The sequence below is a fragment of the Aulonocara stuartgranti genome (genome assembly GCF_965226115.1).
Source record: "Aulonocara stuartgranti genome assembly, chromosome: 16".
NCBI lineage: Eukaryota > Metazoa > Chordata > Actinopteri > Cichliformes > Cichlidae > Aulonocara > Aulonocara stuartgranti.
This window is the reverse complement of record NC_138952.1, coordinates 17,676,648-17,695,442: the sequence shown is the minus strand read 5'-3', so window position 1 is coordinate 17,695,442 and position 18,795 is coordinate 17,676,648. Positions and strand designations below refer to the sequence as shown.

The 18,795-nt window shown below is 41.1% G+C and overlaps 2 protein-coding genes and 1 long non-coding RNA gene across 6 annotated transcripts in view; 2 read left to right on the top strand and 1 right to left on the bottom strand.

Moving 5' to 3' along the window:
• Positions 1 to 10,299, top strand: part of LOC309690269 (FERM, ARHGEF and pleckstrin domain-containing protein 1-like) — a 58,596-nt gene extending 48,297 nt beyond the window's left edge. The window contains exons 18-27 of one of the 2 annotated variants that reach the window (XM_082507251.1): positions 17 to 254; positions 343 to 473; positions 557 to 625; positions 977 to 1,066; positions 1,563 to 1,645; positions 2,214 to 2,326; positions 2,467 to 2,699; positions 7,274 to 7,381; positions 8,978 to 9,129; positions 9,215 to 10,299. In XM_082507251.1, coding sequence (XP_082363377.1) covers positions 17 to 254; positions 343 to 473; positions 557 to 625; positions 977 to 1,066; positions 1,563 to 1,645; positions 2,214 to 2,326; positions 2,467 to 2,699; positions 7,274 to 7,381; positions 8,978 to 9,129; positions 9,215 to 9,293 — 1,296 coding nt within the window. In that variant the 3' untranslated portion in view covers positions 9,294 to 10,299. The remainder of the gene's footprint in view (positions 1 to 16; positions 255 to 342; positions 474 to 556; positions 626 to 976; positions 1,067 to 1,562; positions 1,646 to 2,213; positions 2,327 to 2,466; positions 2,700 to 7,273; positions 7,382 to 8,977; positions 9,130 to 9,214) is intronic. The other variant, XM_082507252.1, reaches the window with a different exon arrangement.
• Positions 11 to 17,946, bottom strand: LOC309690273. 3 transcript variants are annotated; one of them, XR_014271687.1, is made up of 6 exons: positions 17,774 to 17,946; positions 17,506 to 17,659; positions 13,483 to 13,529; positions 13,263 to 13,373; positions 326 to 486; positions 11 to 205 (listed from the first exon to the last, which is right to left on the bottom strand). It is a non-coding gene; the product is annotated as an uncharacterized lncRNA (long non-coding RNA). The 3 variants fall into 3 exon arrangements; XR_014271686.1 differs by having other exon boundaries at positions 13,263 to 13,529; XR_014271688.1 differs by lacking the exon at positions 13,483 to 13,529 and having other exon boundaries at positions 17,774 to 17,942.
• LOC309690268 (dedicator of cytokinesis protein 9) overlaps positions 11,625 to 18,795 on the top strand; it is a 76,516-nt gene continuing 69,345 nt past the window's right edge. The window contains exon 1 of the mRNA XM_082507249.1: positions 11,625 to 12,201. Coding sequence (XP_082363375.1) covers positions 12,085 to 12,201 — 117 coding nt within the window. The 5' untranslated portion in view covers positions 11,625 to 12,084. The remainder of the gene's footprint in view (positions 12,202 to 18,795) is intronic.

Genomic DNA, 18,795 nt, shown 5'->3' with positions numbered 1-18,795 from the left:
CAAGTCTTACCTGCAGCCCCTGACAGCAAACCTGAGTAAGCAGTCTGAAATCCTGCTGGAGCTTGAGAAGGCGTGCAAGGCGTCCCGAAGGTTGGAGGGTCTCTGCAGAGACTTCGAGCTGCAAAAGGTCTGCTACATTCCCCTCAACGTCTTTATTCTGCGGCCTTTGCACCGCCTCATTCACTACAAGCAGATCCTGGAGCGCCTGTGCAAACATTACCCAGCTACTCATGTGGACTTCAGGGATTGCAGAGGTGTTACACTCAGTTCACAGAAGCATATTTCAGTGTTTTGGTGTAACGGAGCATCTGTAACGATCTCTTGCCTCTGGTTGGTGTCCAGCTGCTCTAGCTGATGTGTCTGAGGTGGTGGACCAGCTTCAGGGAAGCCTAATCAAGATGGAGAACTTGCAGAAACTTCTGGAGCTGAAGAAGGATTTGATTGGTGTCGACAATCTTGTTGTTCCTGGTCGGGTGCGTTTGAAATCTACAGGAGAGAGATTTGTTTAACTTTTTGTTTCTGTTTAGATTTTGTGACAAATGATTTCTTTCCTCAGGAGTTCATCAGGTTGGGCTGCCTCAGTAAACTGTCTGGAAAAGGGCTGCAGCAGCGAATGTTTTTCCTGGTAACGTCCCACTTTCTTCATCTCATATCACTAATCGAATTATTTAGCTGACTGATCTCAGCAGAAATGATAATCATGCTTTTATCCTGCCCGGCTATGCATTACTGAGATGGTGTTGGCAGATTTAGTGCAACCGCAAAGGTTCAAGCAGGGGAACGTAGCAGATGTTGCTTTGAACTTTGGCGGCCTTAGTGTTTTACACGAGTATTTGATTTTGTTGCATAAGCATGAAGAGAAGCGTTTGTGTGTGCAGGATATCAGTGTTAAGTTTTGGTTTTTAATGCCACCGAGTTGTTAATTTGTTCTTAGGATTTTTAGCTAACGTGTCCTCCTCTGCCTCTTTTGCAATAGTTTGATGACGTCATTTTATACACAAGTCGAGGGATGACGGCGACGAATCAGTTCAAAGTGCACGGGCAGCTGCCGCTCCATGGCATGACAGTAAGTGCCGTTGTCTCTCAGAAGAACACAGGGCGTTGGAGCGGCTGTCACCAGTTTGTCATTACTAGAGAACATCTGCCCCCACTCTAGGTTATGGTTAGGTATTAGGGTAAGGGTTAGGGTTAGACATTCATTTCTAACCCTAACCCTTACCCTAATACCTAACCATAACCTAATTGTAACCTTGACACCAAAACAATATTTTGAGCCTGAAAAAGGCCTTCAAATTTGTGAGGACCCGTGTTTGTCCTCACAAGTGACTGTTGGTTCTCACAAGTATGGTAGAATGCAGATTTCGGGCCTCACAAAGATAGGTAGACAGGAACACACACACACATACACACATATTTTCAGGACAGCTACACGTTTGCTTCTCTCTCGCTTCCTTTTCATCCGCCCTCCCGCCTTCCCTCCTTTTCTGCCTATTTTGGTCTTTGCTGTCCTAGATACTGCAGCTCTCTAATGTCTTTTCTGTGTCTCTGTGTTCTTCTTCCAGATCAGAGAGAGTGAGGATGAGTGGGGTGTACCTCATGCCTTCACATTGGTTGGGCAACGGCAGTCCGTAGTAGTAGCAGCTAGGTACGATTGCCAGCAAACACCTTGCACCTTGAACCTAAAGTGGCAGGTTTTTAAAAATATTTTAGATGCCGTTGAGTTACATCTTTAAAAGCATCTACTTTTAGTTACAGTGAGCTCATAAAATTGTGATTTTCAGTCTTTTCCCTTTTAGCCTCTTTGGCTACACAGAGTCTGTTGCTTTACCCTCTAATAGAGGGATGTTGCCCCCTGAGAGGAGGATGGCAGGTTACTCAGAAAAGCTACTAAAAACTCATCTGCATATTTCTTTTTTTTGTTAAATCAAATAAACATAAGCTAACAGTATAAGAAAGTATACTTGGAAGATAAAAATAAATTCAATTCATAAAGCATGCAGTCAACAACAACGTGAGTTCATGCTTTTCCCGCCCTCAGATGTTTAACTGATTCGCTTTGCCTCAATAAACAGATGGTTCATGTTTTACTGTTATTTAAGAGGAACATTTGGCTGGGCTAACCAGACTATTTCTGACCACCGGGCCTACCCTGCTGCGACTCTTTGTGCTTGTTTTGTTCAGCATTCTGTCCATTTGTGTGTTTTTTCCTCCAGTTCTTTGGTAGAGATGGACAAGTGGATGGAGGACGTAAAGATGGCGATAGAAATGGCAAAAACCAGCAACGGGCCTTCATCTGAGCTGCTGACCAGCAGCCTGACAGACAACAGTAAGTTAGTACGAAGCCACACAGCTGAATGTGAGAAGCTTGACTTTGTGATGAAGCAGCGTTAACTGTTAAGAGACACATCATGTGAATTCCCAGATACATGCTGATTTTTGATTGGTCTGACGCTGTCTGTGTTTTAGCGCCTCTCCTTCCCCCTCTTTCATCATCCTGCTCATTGTCTAGCAGTAACAACCTCCTGACTTTCCCAGAATGCCCAGAGGACTCCTTGGTGGAGGCAGAGTCCGAGGACGACATGACAGCTCCCCACGTGTCATTGGAGAAGCCCACGCCTCACCGTGGTAACACCATGGTGCACGTGTGCTGGCACAGGAACACCAGCGTGTCAATGGTGGACTTTAGCATAGCCGTGGAGGTATCAGCCCACCTCAGACCTGCCCCCCTCCTCCTGCCCCGCTGTTTTCTTTCTCTGTTTCTGAGTGTGTGCTGTATCTGAATTCACTTTGATGATCTTTCAGTGGGAACAGTATCCCCCTTAAGCTGCTTAACAGGTTGCTATATCCCATTAACTACTAATTCAGCTGGAGCATTAATGCTTTTTTTGTTTTTAAACAAGATTAGCAAGGGTCACTCTTTTTTAAATGTCACAACACTTATTATTAAATCAGAAACAAGTTTGATTGGAACAAATAATGAAAGAAGTTTGTTTGCTCTTGAAATAAGAAACACAAGTGAGTTTTTAAAGGTGCACTGTGAAGGGATCCTATTAATGTGGACTAAAATTACTGAGGAATGTTTCAGCGCCTTGTTTAGTCCATGCCATGAAAAAATGAAGGCAGCTCTGAAGGCAAATAAACACATCAAACGTAATCGCAATAAAGCGGTTTGTGAAAGTATAATTGACCACTTTGGAGCAGCACTTTGAAAATTATAATTAATTTATTTTTGTTTTTGTTTTGATGAAGGCAAAATAGTCAGCGACAGTTTCTTATTTACACATTAAGCAGATACAAAGCAACATTATGGCTCGTTTGGATTCCTCCTTGTTAGAGATGGACCGATCCGATATTACGTATCGGTATCGGTCCGATACTGACCTAAATTACTGGATCGGATATCGGAGAAAAATAAAAAATGTAATCCGATCCATTAAATATCACGAAAGCACCTCACAAAACTTGCAACACGCCGTAACTCACCTCAGAACGTTAGCAGTCGGAGCAGTATGCGTCACGTGATAGAGCGGCTGTGGCATGCGGGACCTGTCGGTGGTCTGGATAGCATTTGGAGCTTCGCTAGCAACCCGGCATTTCATCTCCGACAAAGTTATCCCCGAGAGAAGTACAGCAAGTGTGTAAGTCCATCTCTGAATGTTTGTAAAGCATTCCTGCGTTAAGCTTAACAAACGATATATGGAGCGACTGCCTCTCCGGCTGCTACTTCAATCATGAAACTGCTTAACGATCAGCTGATCAGCTTTTCTGTCGCGAGTCCGTGTCTCTAGTTTGCTTTTGGCCCACTTTGCACCAGAAAGAGGAAACCAGCGGCTGAACAACAGAAGCACGTTTAAGCTTGATAAGCTGTTGTTAGAATGTATTTAATATTACTTTCTACTCGAGGATCTTTTCTACGTAGCTGACGCTGGTAACTGTGCAGGGGCGGATCTAGCAAAGTTTAGCCAGGGGGGCCGATAGGGCATTAACTGGGAAAAGGGGGCACAAAGACATACTTTTCTTTCTTATTCTCATTTAAAATGTCAAGCTTTTAATAAATAATTATCTGACACCCAAAGTTTTAATTTGATGCAAAATGAATAGAAGTCCATTACTGTATATAGTAACTATTAAGTCTAATATATATACCCTAGTAAGCTATAGTACTTTTTCCTTTGGGAAGGTACCATCTGTGCAGTCTGCAATTTTGTTGAAGAAAGATGTTGAATCTATTTAATATTTCTTGAAAAATAATTGATTTCTGTGCATTTTTTTCACACTGCATCAAATTAAGGTTGATTACGTCGATTAAGCATCATGAGGTGGAGCGTGAGGGGTGGTTCCCTATTTTTTATTTATTTATTTTTGTTGTTGCTGGGAGTTGGAACCCTATTAGTTAGGTTGCTTAATATTTATGCTAAGTACTCTTTAAAATACCAGAATAGGGAGGATGGTGTAGGTCTAAGTTTATTAGATTGATCAGTATTGCTGAACTATGAAATATTTTTTTTGTCTACAGGTATAACAGAATAGCTTTAGTGTAGTTGTTGTTTTAAACTTGAGTATGAACTTATACAAAATGCAGCAAGATATTTAAAAAACAGTTTTGTTGATTAAAAAACACTATATCGGATTCATATCGGTATCGGCAGATATCCAAATTTATGATATCGGTATCGGACATAAAAAAGTGGTATCGTGCCATCTCTACTCCTTGTAGCCATCCACACTGTCAGATCTAAAAATTCAGTCTTCCAGTAGGTATCTGTGTCCTTAAATGCCACATGCTCTTTTATAATGACAGCTAGTTGCAAACTACCACATTTAGCTCAAATTCACCATAAGTCACCATCAAGCCAAGTGAAGCTGCAGATTTAGAAACATTTCTTTAGGGTCAGTACTATAAGTTTAACTATAAACTTGTGGATTAAGACTGCCCTAATTTTTTTTAAATTGTGCATTCTTTTTTTCTAAATTCTACAGAAGAGGATTAGGGCCACTGGGGGGCAGTGGGCACATCTTTTTTTTTTTCCTCTTTTCCAGAATTCTGAGAAAAAAGTCATTATTCTGACTTTAAGCTCAGAATTCTAAGTTCAATAAATTCTGAGATTAAAGTCAGAATTCTGAAATTTTTTTTTAATTCTGATGAAAAAGTCAGAATTCTGACTTTAATCTCAGAATTCTAGCTTTTTTCTCAGAATTCTGACTTTTTCATCAGGATTATTTTTTCTCAGAATTCTACTTTTTTTGAGAGTTCTGAGAAAAATTCTGAGTCAGAATTCTGACTTTTTTCTCAGAATTCTGACTTTTTTCTCAGAATTCGGACTTTTCCCCCCTCAGAATTCTGAGATTAAAGTCAGAATTCTGAGAAAAAATAATTCTGATGAAAAAGTCAGAATTCTGACTTTAAGTTCAGAATTCTGACTTTTTTTTCTCAGAATTCTGGAAAAGAAAAAAAGACGTGCCCGCTTTTTGTTTTTTTCCAGTGGCCCTAATCCTCTTCCGTAAAATTCACGCAAACAGCTGTCTGTCGATGGAATAGTGTGAAACCAGTGACAGGATGTGATGTGACGCTACCCTTATGCATAAGGTTCCTCATGCATTTGCATCAAAGCAAACTCCATGGATCAGTCAGTGTTTGTGAAAACATGACTCAGCTGTACCACTGCTAGTCAACAAATCCTCCACACAGTGCTTTTAAACCGATCTGCTTCTGATCTTTTGTGTATGGGGAGTTTTTATTCATTGAATTATTTTTACGAGTTACTGTTGGATTACTTCATTTACAGCCTCGAGGAGGTTACTGTTCTCACGTTTCCTTCTTTTGGCAGTAGCCAATGTGATGTCCTGATCTAAACTCCAAACTGTGGCTTTCCTGAGTTGTTTTGTCCTTTTTCTTCTCTTCCCGGCAACTCTGACCGTCTATAAATAGAGAGAGAGAGCAGTACGTAGATGTGCTAAACGTCCTCATTCACATTAACAGAACGGATCCTGTTTTGGGATGTAGCCTTCCTAAAACCCAGCTGTGTCCTGATCTAGTTCTGCTCTTCCTCTGTAGTTGTAACAATGTCCTCTTCACAGCCTTGCCTGGACACACCGTCGGCCTGAGTGTTAACCCCTGCCACTGCATGCCTGTGTTTCACCTACTCAGTCTCTGTGTTTCTGTCCCTCCTTCCCTCCCTGTCTGTTTTTTTTCTCTCTCTCTGTCTGTCTGTCTTTCTTTCCCCCATACGTCTGTGCATTCCTGCGTGGTAGAGGAGCCTAGTCCAGTCAGTGAGAATAAGACCCCCCTGGTGGGGCCCCCGAGTGGCCAGGGACCAGTGCCTCTGTCTGTTATCTGCTGGTACCGTGTTCAGAGCCTCTCCTTTAGTGAATCCTGCAGGAGTCTAGAGGTAAAGGAGCCAGGCAGACAGGAGAGGCCCTGTGTTTATGTTTTATTTGAACTGTATCGCAGGAAGCAAGATTTATAGAGAGGAAATTGAAATTAAAGTTGTAGTAATACCTCATAGCGACATAGTGAAATATTATGGTATTAACACCACTATTAAAGACTTTAATTAAGCATAATTTATTGCAGAGGGGCCAAAACTGTGATTTTTCCTTCCTGCCTTATAGTTATTCTTTTAAACCAGTGATTCCCAACTAGACATGCTCGCTCTTACATACTACAGGCAAAATGGGAACAGACTGTCTGCTAATGGTCAGTGTGAAGAGGAGGAATAATTATGCAGGCTTCAGTGTGTTTAATCATTATTTGAGTGTGTCTAATTCATTTAAATGAACGAATTTGAACACACTGTGTGTGTCAGATTAGGGCGGGAACCTTTAGTATATCTGATCTCCTCGTGTTGGTGTTTGTCCAGGATCAACATTGCATCTGACCAATCGCATTTTTATGATGTCATAGCATTGCGATTTGGAAAAGACCTGCTCATGGTTGGGGGTTAAGGTTATGGGGTTAGCGTTACGATGTGGTTTGTGGTGTGATGGTGCAATCGCAAAGCTATGACATCAGTACAATGTGATTGGTCACTTGCAATGTTGAACCTGAGGCAACATTCGTTTTGTTGATCTGAGAACAGCACCAACACAACGACATCAGATCATGTTGGAAGCTATACCTAGTAAAATGAAGCCTCTTTAGAAAAGTAGACAAAGTAGCTTGATTGCATGTTTGAAAGTGCAGGTAGAAGTTAAATTTCACGAGTGTTGCACTAATAGTGAGATATGGATGGCTTTCAAAGCGTCAGAATCAGGCTTGTTTTTCTCTTTGTAGAATCAGCTATCAGGAAACTTACTAAGGAAGTTCAAGAACAGCAACGGCTGGCAGAAGCTCTGGGTTGTCTTCACCAACTTCAGCCTGTTTTTCTACAAGTCTCACCAGGTAAGGAGTACACGCTCTCAAAGTCCTGTTGTTTGACTATGAGGATGGTGGTGCGCTCCCTCGACTGGTCTTGAAAGCATCAGATCTCAGTGTGAAATATCGAATCTGTGTGCCATATTTGAGGTAAATGCGTTTTCCCATGCCGTATTTCATACTGTGAATTTCAAGAAAAATAATGCCACTCCTAAACTTTATAGAAACAAACACTCCCTCTGTGTATTAAAGGCTCATGAAGTTAGCACAAATTATGTGGAAAACCAAAATTTATGGAACAGTTGCAAGAAAATTAAATGTGCTGCACACGTTTGAGTTGAAAAGACTTGTAAAATATGCTGTCAATGCTCTGCAATGGAGACTTGTGCACCTTCCAGTAAAGGTGAAAGACAGCAGTGGAGCTTTTCCATTACTACCCCTCAGCGTTGTGTCGTTGATGGGCTATTGTCGTTACCCTGCCGGGCGGGCGGGTGACAACACGTAGGACTTTCAAATTGATACCATAAGTGTGTCTGCTAAAACTCTCGGAGGAATTCAACCCCCAGTGACCTCAACCTCAAGGTTAGAGGTCAAGATTTCTGAAAATCTTGTGAATGCAATAATTTGATAAGGATGCTGCTAAGTTTTTAAAATTGATACCATAGATCTATCTACTATAAGGCTGAAGGGAGCCACTGGCTGCTGCTAGTATGCTTTTTTTCCAGAAAGCAGACGAGGAAATAATTTAAAAATATCTCATGTGGATGGCTTTGGTGATGCCTGAGGGCGGGCTGTAGCAGCCAGGCATCGAACCATAAATGCATGTAACTGAACAAAAAAAATCACAAAGAATAAGATACAACAATTAAAATAGTATAATTACATAAAGCTAAGTAGGAGCAAGCCTGAACAGGTGGTTCTTAAGTTTTGGGTTTCACAATTTGGGGGCCACAATCTCAAAACCACAGTCCCCCTTTGTCTTTAGAAACAGATTTATAGAAAGCACTTAGGTGTAGAAAAAGGTGCTTGTGTGAATGGGTGGATGAGACATCAGACACATGTTTTCTGCTCAAGTAGAGCAGACAAGCACTACAGAAGGACCAGCCCATTTAACAGACCATACAAGCGAATGAAGATGCCAAAACCACACTTACACCAAAGCTAAAGCTGCATTAGTTCAGAAACTAGAACACTCGATTCACCCAAGTTTAGACTAGCTGTCAAATTTGTTTGCTTTACACGAACAGATCTTTACAAAATGTGCACTTTCAGCAAAAAGGGTATAAAAAACAAAAAGTATAGCATTGCTTTTGATACTAAATAATGCAATGCCAGGCCCACGTGGATTTAGAGCAGAGTTCTATAAAAATCTAAGCTTGTCCTTTGTGATTATGATTAATTACTCATTTGTTCTTCAGTATTTTCTCACAGCAAGCCTCATTGGATCCCTCTGGAAAACCACCAGAGGGATGACATGATTGCATTATTATGGAAGGGATTGTGTCATATTTTGCCCCATCTACATTTTTGATGTCTGTTACTCAGTCTGTTGATTCCTTTTGAAATTATTTACAGGATATAATCCAAATTATTTAAATCACTTTTGTTTTTCCCCCTCTCTAGGATGATTACCCATTGGCCAGCCTTCCACTGCTCGGTTACTCGGTCACCGTCCCCTCTGAGTCCGAAAACATCCACAAGGACTATGTCTTCAAGCTGCATTTCAAGTCCCACGTCTACTACTTCCGATCAGAGAGTGAATACACATTCGAGAGGTACCAAATGTGTCATCTTTTAAAAGTTTTCTTTCATCCTCTATGTTTCAAGGACTGATTAAAAAGCCCTTTCTCTGCCCTTTAGGTGGATGGAGGTCATCCGCAGCGCTACTGTCCCCTCAAGTCGAGCTCGTGGTCTGAACGGCAAAGAGACCCACGCTTAATGAGTTGGCTCACCTAGTTTCCATACCCTTTCTCCTTCGGGTGGCATCCGCCCGTCCTGTCCCACTCCGGACTCTTTGCTTTTCTTTTCTACGCATATCTGGGACATTTGTACATGTGTCCATGCACATTTGGTGCTTTTTAATGCTTTAATGGTGACATGTCCGCTGGTTTAGACTGCATCAGAGACTGCATTTTTGGCATTTTTACTCTCAACTCTGAAACCTCTTTTTAAGGATGTCATTTTATACTGTTTTCTAATGGTCTGAACCACTTCCTCTATTTCTGGTTTTACATGTTTGTCATCGGTTGTTTTTAAATGCAGGAACACATTGATACTAGATATTCAGTATTCTTTCTTAGATAGTTAAACTCTCACTGCATTGTCATAAACATTTTGTCTACGTGTTCATTCTAGGAAAACGGTCACCCTTTAACAGCTGATGCTCTGACCACGCTTGGCCCAGCACAAAAAGAAGGAAATGAAATTATTTTGTCGTATTATTGACGTAAACCTCGACATTGTGGCCAGGGGTGGCTGCCATCACCACTGATGCCGTTTTAAGTGAAGTAAATGTTCTATTTGCTGAAATTTGTTGTATGATTCCAATCACAGAGTTCTGCTTTTTTATATATATATATGCATATATATAAATTAACTCTGAAGTTCCCATTCAGTTGTGTGAGAAAATGTGAGATGTGCTCATAATCGCTGCGTTATGATGGCAAGTGTAATTGAAAGCTTTAAGGATTATGTGCAAAACAAAACAGAAACTTTCAGTTCCAAGCGACGTTGCCCTCACAAAACTAGGCTGCCTCCCCATATAAACACAGATCTGTTTATGGGTCTGAATGAATGGAAATATGCATTTGACAGGGTTTTGCAGTGAAGTATATGAGATGGAAAACCTCAGTTCTGCCTAGAATTGCAGCGTTTTTTCCAGACAGCAGAGAGCTCTTTGGAAATGAAAGCAATAAAAAAAAAAACATACCGTACTCAAACTCGGATTGTTGCGAGTTCTGTGTATTTTTTCCAGTACAGAGGCAGGGGTGATTTTCAGTAGGTAAAAAGAAGATGTGCAGTGTGTTTATGGCTCTGTTGGCTGTGGCCTGCAGATGGCATCACTGACCAAGAAAGCTTTCTCAGTCAAGCCATCACTGCACAGTGTCCCTTCTGTCCTGTACTCTTTGTGGGGAGGATACACTGCTATCAGCTGTGACTCCCATCCAGGGCTAACAAATAACTACCGCACAGGGAGTTAGCCAAAGATTAGCTTAACTGTGACTGAGCGGACTTGAAGAGATATGAACAGAAAAGTTAACAATGAAGTTAAAGTAATCTATAAGGCGTAGAAAATGGCAGCAAAAATCAATACAGTTATTTTTAATAGTAAAATAGCTAAAATAGCTTACAAAATGGCTAACGGTGTTAGCTAAATAGCAACTGCTAGAAGGTTTTGCTGTAATATTAGCAAACAAATGTAACTGGAAACCCGAAAGGACGTGAATAAGCAATTGAAGGATGGGATTAAATTACGTTAATACGTTTAGCTCTTTATCTTAGCAATTCATAAACTGATAGCTAAAAGCTGAAATTGTTAGTTAAAGGTAAGGCTTCACCGTTTAAATTGCTACATGGTAAATAAAGGTAGTGGACAATAGTTTTAAAAGGCCAATGGAGGTAAAGTTAAAGTTATTATACTTTCTATTTTTATTTCATTTTGAGTTTTTGTTTTGTTTTCATTTGGTTTGCTGGGGAGATTTGCTCATTAAACAGGTTTATGGTAATGATTACTATACCAACCCTTACAAAAAAGCATATGCACCAAAGTCCCTGATCCTACATGTGTTGACAAACTTGACCACATTGACATAAACTAAACGTAAACACAATTTAAGGATTTTCATTTTAGTTTTATATAAGCACACGGTATACTTTAGTCAGCTTCTTTTAAAGGATGGTCTTTTTTCAGTTAAATAAAATATCATTTCCCAGTTTTAGTTATTACTTTACTTTTAGATAGATATAATAATTTGGGTAAAAAATTAAAATAAAGATAATCAGATGAAAAGTGCAGCTAGAAGGCTTCTATACAAGTACTTGGGAGTACTCTTTTTGTTTTTAACTCACAAGTAGTACATAAATTCAGTCTTTTATAGTGTGTCACTGAACCAGTTCAGTTATTTTTAATATAATCTGTTTTTTGTAGTAGCTTTGGAAAAATGGCCTTTAAAACAGTACCGTTTGATACTGTTTTAAAGGCCAGTTTCCGGTGTCACAAAAGAGGAATGTTGTGATGACACTCCAGAGGCTTGTTCGCCACGGTTGTGATTTTTGTGGTAATGGGGAAGCATTGATCCAGTCATTCATACTGTAACTGCACGCAGTCCAAAGTCCAGGCCCACCAGCTTACACACACACAGCAAGTGGGCAGGACTTCAAGCCGGTAAGAGGCGGAGTACGCAAGGGAGAAAACAGATTATACATCTCTTGCCTGGCGATGGACGGCCAATGAAACGCTACTCAAGGGGACACTTTATTGTGTCAACAATACCCGATAAGAGAAGGCAGAGTTCCGGAGCGATGCGGCATGTGTTGATTTTCAAGAACGAAAACTGAATCGAGGAATAGGAGCGTCGTACCAGCGGCCACACCACAACATGACCCAACTTCAAACTCGTGGTGCGCACTAGCGGCGGTCGAAGGCGCGGATAAGCCGATGATGAGTTTCCTGTAAACTGTTGATAAAACGCGTGGATTGGACGGTAATTAATCCCAAGGGACGCGTAGCGATGGCCACTCCGGTGCATCCGGAGACCAGGAAATTTACGCGGGGTCTGGGTAAACCTGGCACCGCTGCTGAACTCAGGCAAAGTGTCTCGGAGGTGGTGAGGACGTCGGTGCTGGTCGTAAGTACTCACCTTAACTCCCACTCCTCTGCGCCACAACGCTCACTGTCATCAGTGTCTATTAAAACTTTATGGAGCAATGAGAGACCTGCTTTTTCTTACGCACACGTTTTTGGAGAAAATAACTGACTTCAGATCAGTTGAGCAGGACTACGCGTGCCTTTTAGGGTGATATAATTAAGGTTTAAGTATACCCCTGACACACTTGGAGTGATATGGGTAACAGGCTCCCACACAGCTTTGAACAATATTTGGTAGACTGTTGATTATAAATCATAATATATATTTAAAACAAACAACGTTTTCAGCTTCCTCCTGTTTGCATTTTACACAAAACATTTGGAGCTCATCATGAATGCTGGCAATCTTTAAATCCTTCACTTTCATTCTCACCCTGTTGACTTCAGACCAGCTGAGTTAGAGCACGTGGGCATTATGAACGGGTGGGTGTGTGTGGCCAGGGGGTGGCATTTTTTTATTTATTTTTTTAATGAATGAAGATATGGGTGACAGAAAAATGTAATCGGTCACTTCCGTTTGGAATTTTTTTGAATGAAGTGCTGACTCAACGAGCTTTCCAGTTAAAGCAGATAGATTACCAGTCCAAATATACATTTAAAGACCAAGGGAAACATTATCACATATACATGAGAGCATAGAATGAATCAAAGGATCTCCCACTTAAATGTAGGACTGGAAATGAATGAAAGTGAAATAAAACAACAGCCACAAAAACAAACGTGGAGTAATGAAGTGATTTGTATTTATAGGTAGGTTTTGCAAAATAGACAATAGGCGTTTGCAAGGTGTTCAACATTACAGAAGAATGTTGTCTTTATTAGGCTCAGACATGTATGTCATTCCTTTCCTAGAGTCTGTAGAGAATCAGTGCACGTTCAAAGTCCTGTGTGTCAATGAGGGGATCACTTCACAGGGCTGCACCGAGATGACATAATACGGCTTCACAAAGGAAAGCACGAGGCTCCAATTTCATGCTTCAGACACATATAAAGTGTCCAGTGACAGTGACAACATCTGGGTGACGAGGACCTGAAGCCTACCTGCTCGGTATCAGTTTTCCTCAGAGCTCATCTTGGATAAAGGAGTTGACCCTTTTGTTGTGTCCAGAGTGCGTTCGGTGTTTGGTGCTCCGTCTGATTGTTCCAGCTTTCCTGGAAAAAAAAAAAAAAAAAAGCTGCTAGGCAACTGAAACGTACACCGTCCAGGCTTTCTGTCAGGGAAATGGAATCCTGAGTCACGATCCCAGACATCCAACCACACCTTCATATTATTTATTCATCCTCACTCTGGTGCACTGCCAGGGACGCCTAAGGGAGGAGAGGAGAAGTGGATAGAAGAATGCGTGTTGGGAAATCAACATGCTCGAGGAAGACTGAAGTAACTTGTAGAAACTCTGTGGGGGAATTTGTTTTGCGGTTGCCCGAGACAACTTTAATATCATTTCAAAACTAGTACCTGCCATCTCGTAGACTCCAGCCCTTTGTATATGACCTTTTTAGACATGAATGCATGGCTGCAACTTGGAGTTCAAGTGTTTGCTGAAGCTTCTCAGTGGGATAAGAATGCGACTGCACACAAGACCACTGTCCACGCAGCTTGTAATTAATTCCTCCATAAAACATGTAAATACCACAGCAGGAATGGAGGGATCTGTTTTCAAGCACATAAAGGAAAGCTTGTGGTTGTTGTCACTCATCCTGCTTGAAGCCATAATGATGTTTTCACGCGTAAATGTTGCTGCATGTTTAAAAGCCTGGAAACATATTATAATGTACTGTAGAGGACTTGCATATCCACTGATTGTGGATGTTTGTTAGCCATGTTTTGGACTCAAGTGGGCAGTGCTGTATCTTTCACTAACAATTAGTGCGCTTTCGTGCAGACAGACACTGTTTTTCTGTTTGAGTGGAGACACACTTGCAGTACCCCGGAGCCCTCAGCTGAGCCCTCTGTTTCTTCACACTTTAGGCATGCTGAGGACGTCATTGGCTCCATGATTGCTGTCACCAACTTTATATTTATTTTAACTAGTACTGCGCTTTGCCCCACTGTCTTCGTGCTACGCAGAGCTAGAGTATAGTGTAGTTAACGTATTGGCTGATTAGTGTACCATAAATCCATGGCAAATTGATGGAAATGTTTAGTTAGTGTATACAGTGTACGAAGCAGCTAGGGGGGCAGTTGTGTAAGTGTAATCAATAGTCCCAATTGCCTGTCACCTAATGGTGATATACTCAGATCCTCAGTGTTCCTGCTATGTGCCTGACCCGAGGGAGCTGTACACCAGATGGGTGTCATTATGTGGGAGTGATGCTATTAGCCGTCTATAGCCAGTGCGTACGCAGCTCTACAACCAGAGGGGAAAGTGGGGCTGTCATTTATGCTCTGCAAAGACGAGCATTAACATGTATAACTATCACCAGAATGCACGTGTCGCTCTATAGAATAGTGCTTTTGGAATTAAGCATAAGAGATTTTATCAGTCTTATCCCCAGTTGTAGAGAAGGTGTTGCCATTTTAAGGAGAACAACCATTTCAACAATGCAGCTCTCCCTCTTTCAAGTCAGCAACTTGGATAGTTTAGGTGCCCCTTAGGCTGTTTGGCAGGTAGACTGCTTTCCTGTCGTTTGAGATTCGTGTTTCTGTATAGTGTAAAAAGCAACATTTTTAGATTGTCTTTCCTTAAGGCAAAGCTTGCAAGTAATAAGAGCCTGCATAGAAGCTGCAGTGTTAAATGTCTTGATGATGGCATTGCTGACTCTCTTCCAACTGTGAATGAAAACTGTACAATAATCTGCTTTTGTCAGCCCTCTGGGCCACACCTGCACACCTCTCCTCTTTAGCGTTTTTTTAAGAGTCTGTAAATTTTCCCAAGATGTGGAAATTCCAGAAATACCTTAGATGGGTGTGTTACTCTAAGTAGGGCTATTTTTCAAACAATACAAATGTGTCAGAGAATTTATTTCTCCCTGTTTGGATCTTTTGCCATGAAAAAAACATGTTCTGTCATGCAGGGAAGCTGGATTTGTTAGCCATTCAGTTTGCCAAAAAATGTGCTTGAGAGGCTGGAACCGCAATGAGACGAATTTAAGGTTAAAGCTCCGCAATCATTAATCAGCTCATTATCTGAGTTCATCAAATCAGTAGAAAAGAAAGTAATCAGTCTGCTATGTTTTGTCTCCTTGGAGCAGATGCTGGCTGTCACATAGGCTGTAGCACCGAGCCAGTCAGAAGATTACCGCGTTGTGTTGCGAGGCCTAAGCAGCTTGACCTGCCCGTGCAGTTCCTGCTCTGTCTACCTCTATAAGGAGCACTGGTATCAGAGTAAAAGTGCACATAAGCTGCTTCTGCTGCCCCGTTGGTAAATGGTACCCTGCGAAAGCAAAACCTGGGGGGTAGAGATTGGAGAGCAGATGGGTCAATAATACATGAGACTGCTTTAGTAACCACTGCACCCATTAAGAGTCTCATTCCCATTTGCTCCAGATTAGACAAACTGAAAACTATGATGCTGTTTGGCGCCAAATTCCCCAATTCCTGTTGAACTTTAAAACAACTAAGAGTGTTTCTAGTTCATAAGAAGCAGAGATCCCTGTGCTGCCTCAGAGTTCACACCATAGTGACATCTCTGAATCTTACTATAAAAATACTGCACAGTGAAGCTTCCTTCATGAAAGGCAGTTTTTGTTGAAACTGGAGAGGTGTTGATAGGTCTGCATGGGCATCATGAAACTTTAGCTTTTGGTATGGTCTTATTGGTGCAGGTCTTTTGGTTATCTTGCCACACCGCCTACATTGCTTCAACAAAGATGATTAATCATAGCGAGCCAGCTTTTGGTCTTAACTGAGCTTTGGCTAAAACCTGTATATACTTACTGTGTTTCGTGGATAAGCTAGTTTTGTATCATACATGTGCGTTTATGGAGTCAAATAACTGGATGACGCTTAAGTGGCTGAAAAACATTTTAAATATCCTGTCATCAGGCAAAAAAAGAAGATTTACTTATTTTTCTTGAGCACGTTAGCACCACAAATTTAAATGGGTTTAGACTTGTAACTTTTGAGCCATGTGACAGATTTTAAAATCGCAAAAAATTGAAAACTTGAATTTAAGAGTGGAACTAGAAATGTTTAGTGATGGTAAAATTGCTTATGGTCTTAATATTTTGTGCCTACCAGTTTAAATTATGTCATTGCTTAAAGTTGTGCATAAAAGGTACGATAACTTTTAAACTATTAAGCAACCCTGTCGAACTACTGGGCCCGTCTCTGGCTAGCAGCTGCATTTATTTATTATGTAAATACAGCTTTGTTATGTATTTGTTATGCGAAATGGAAAAACACTGAATGATCTCATGTTCTTTGCAGAAAGTTTCCTTCTGTCATTGTTTTAATTTTGTTGTCTGAAAGTCATTGGTTGTCCTCACTGGCTACAGGTTTTGAAAATAGGCAGTGTGGCATTTTCTGTATATTTTTCAGATTTTCTGGGCATTTTATTTCTTGAGTATCTTGGATACAGCTCTTTGTTTCTGCTTTCACATATTAAGTTCAATCACCTACATTTTATTTTCTATAGTCATACTAAATGCACTAAAGAGTTTTAAGCTGGTGTTCCAGGTGTGCTAATACAACTTTCTGTACAGTATCCACGCAGGATTCAAACCTCCACCAGAACCATTTATAGGCGGTGATGGATGACTTGTGGAATGGAGGCTTTTAAGAAAAGTGCAAAATAAAATAAAAAATAATAAAACACGCCCATCAGACTCACTGTGAAATTTGTCTGCCTGGATTTTGGCACGTCTCTTGGCAGTTGTGATTATAATCCAAACCAGATTTGCCACTCGGGGCTTTTGCAGTTAAGTGTGGGAAGCTTGAGAAATCCTCAACTGAGCATAGAAATTTTGGGGAGAATATAAAGCACTCAGTCAAAAAAATATAAAGGATTTCCTCCATTCAAGCTAGGGCTACTCCGGTTAGTTCACATAAATATTGCAGTAGCAAAGCCAACTCAAATGATCCACAGGCCAGACAGACAGATTTTGTTCCAGTGCAAATGAAAACGAATTACATGTCACGGGCACGAATTGACAGTGTACTTTAACCGCATGTCAAAGTAAGTGTTAAATATTAAGTTAGAGCCAGAAATGAATCCCAAAATATCAATCGTGGTCACACCGTGAAATTACTTAATGATTTCTTGGCTCGGTGTGAAAACGAGGGCATTCTTTACTGCTTTAACAAATCTGTGTACTCTGAAATCTGTAATCTCGTGATTTTTACCTCAGTCGCTTAAGCAGAGTGGCAGCACTCCTTCTTCCTCCATGCAGTTAGTGGGGATAGGTACATTGGAAAGTCTAAATTGTCCATAAGTGTAAATGTAGGTGTGAATGTAAGTGCGAATGGTTGAAGATAGGCTCCAGCCCCCTCCGCGACCCTGAAAAGAATAAGTAGCAGAGAATGGGCGGATGGATGCTTAAGCAGAATTCACACGTACCCAGTATATTGCATGTACACAGATCTACATTTTTCATAAGTGAATAACACTTACTAGCCCCCTGAACTCACTCTCCAAAATCCTTCATCCTGCCTGAGCGGGAAGTGCTTATAACTTCCCGTCCTTCATATTCTGGTGGGAGAGCAGAGGCCTAACTTTTCCTAGATAGAGCCAGTTTCCTGTACTTGGGCTGAGCAGAAGTGCTGGGCAGGGCTCAGCATTAAACCGCCCACTCTGTCTGAGTGTTCTGCCTGATAGAGCAGAGCTGTTTTGGAGCACACGAGAGGTTACCATAACAGAAAGAGCCTGCTGAAGAGCCTGGCCAGTGGGTGTTTTCCTGTTAGCAAGAGCATAGCAGCACTCTGGGACTTGTTTCCCCCCAATTCACCCAAATGGCCTTTTTGTAAACACTTCTATTATTCATAATGCAAAAGGCAATGATGGAGGCATTCCTACTCAGCTGTTTCTATTTTTGGAAGTTTTTCCAGTTAAGGTTCTGCTGAAGTGATTTTTTTTTTTTTTTTTTTTTTGGGGGGGGGGGGGGGGGTGATTTCTTCCGTAATGACTTTGACAGTTTGTTTCTCTTAACCATCCAAATGGAGATTAGCATGGACGAAAGAAGGCTTAGGGTGGTCGTCGCCATTATGGGATCGTATAACATTTATATAAATCCTCATGTATTTATTTATTTTAATTTTTTTATGCATACAGTGCACATCTGTCTGAATCCAGGCTGCTCTCCCATCTTACTGTTGAGAGCTGTTCAGCAACAGCTTGGCAATCAACGAGAGTATTGCTCTGCTTCCATCCTCCAGGCCATTAAGGTTGCTATTTTTAAGCTAGCAGGGCACACACTTGAGGTGTGTGCCCTGCTGGCGAACACAAACTTCCCTCAGTCATCATTATGTTGTTAATCTAGTTTTTCTTCCTGTTCTACGCTGGCAGCAAATTTGCCATCTTCATCTCTAATCTAATAAGGAAATGGATTTGAATGAATGGAACAGAGTTTGTTGTTTATGCATCGTACAAATATGCAAAGGTTGTTTTGTATCTTTAGCGATGTGCGAACACACCTT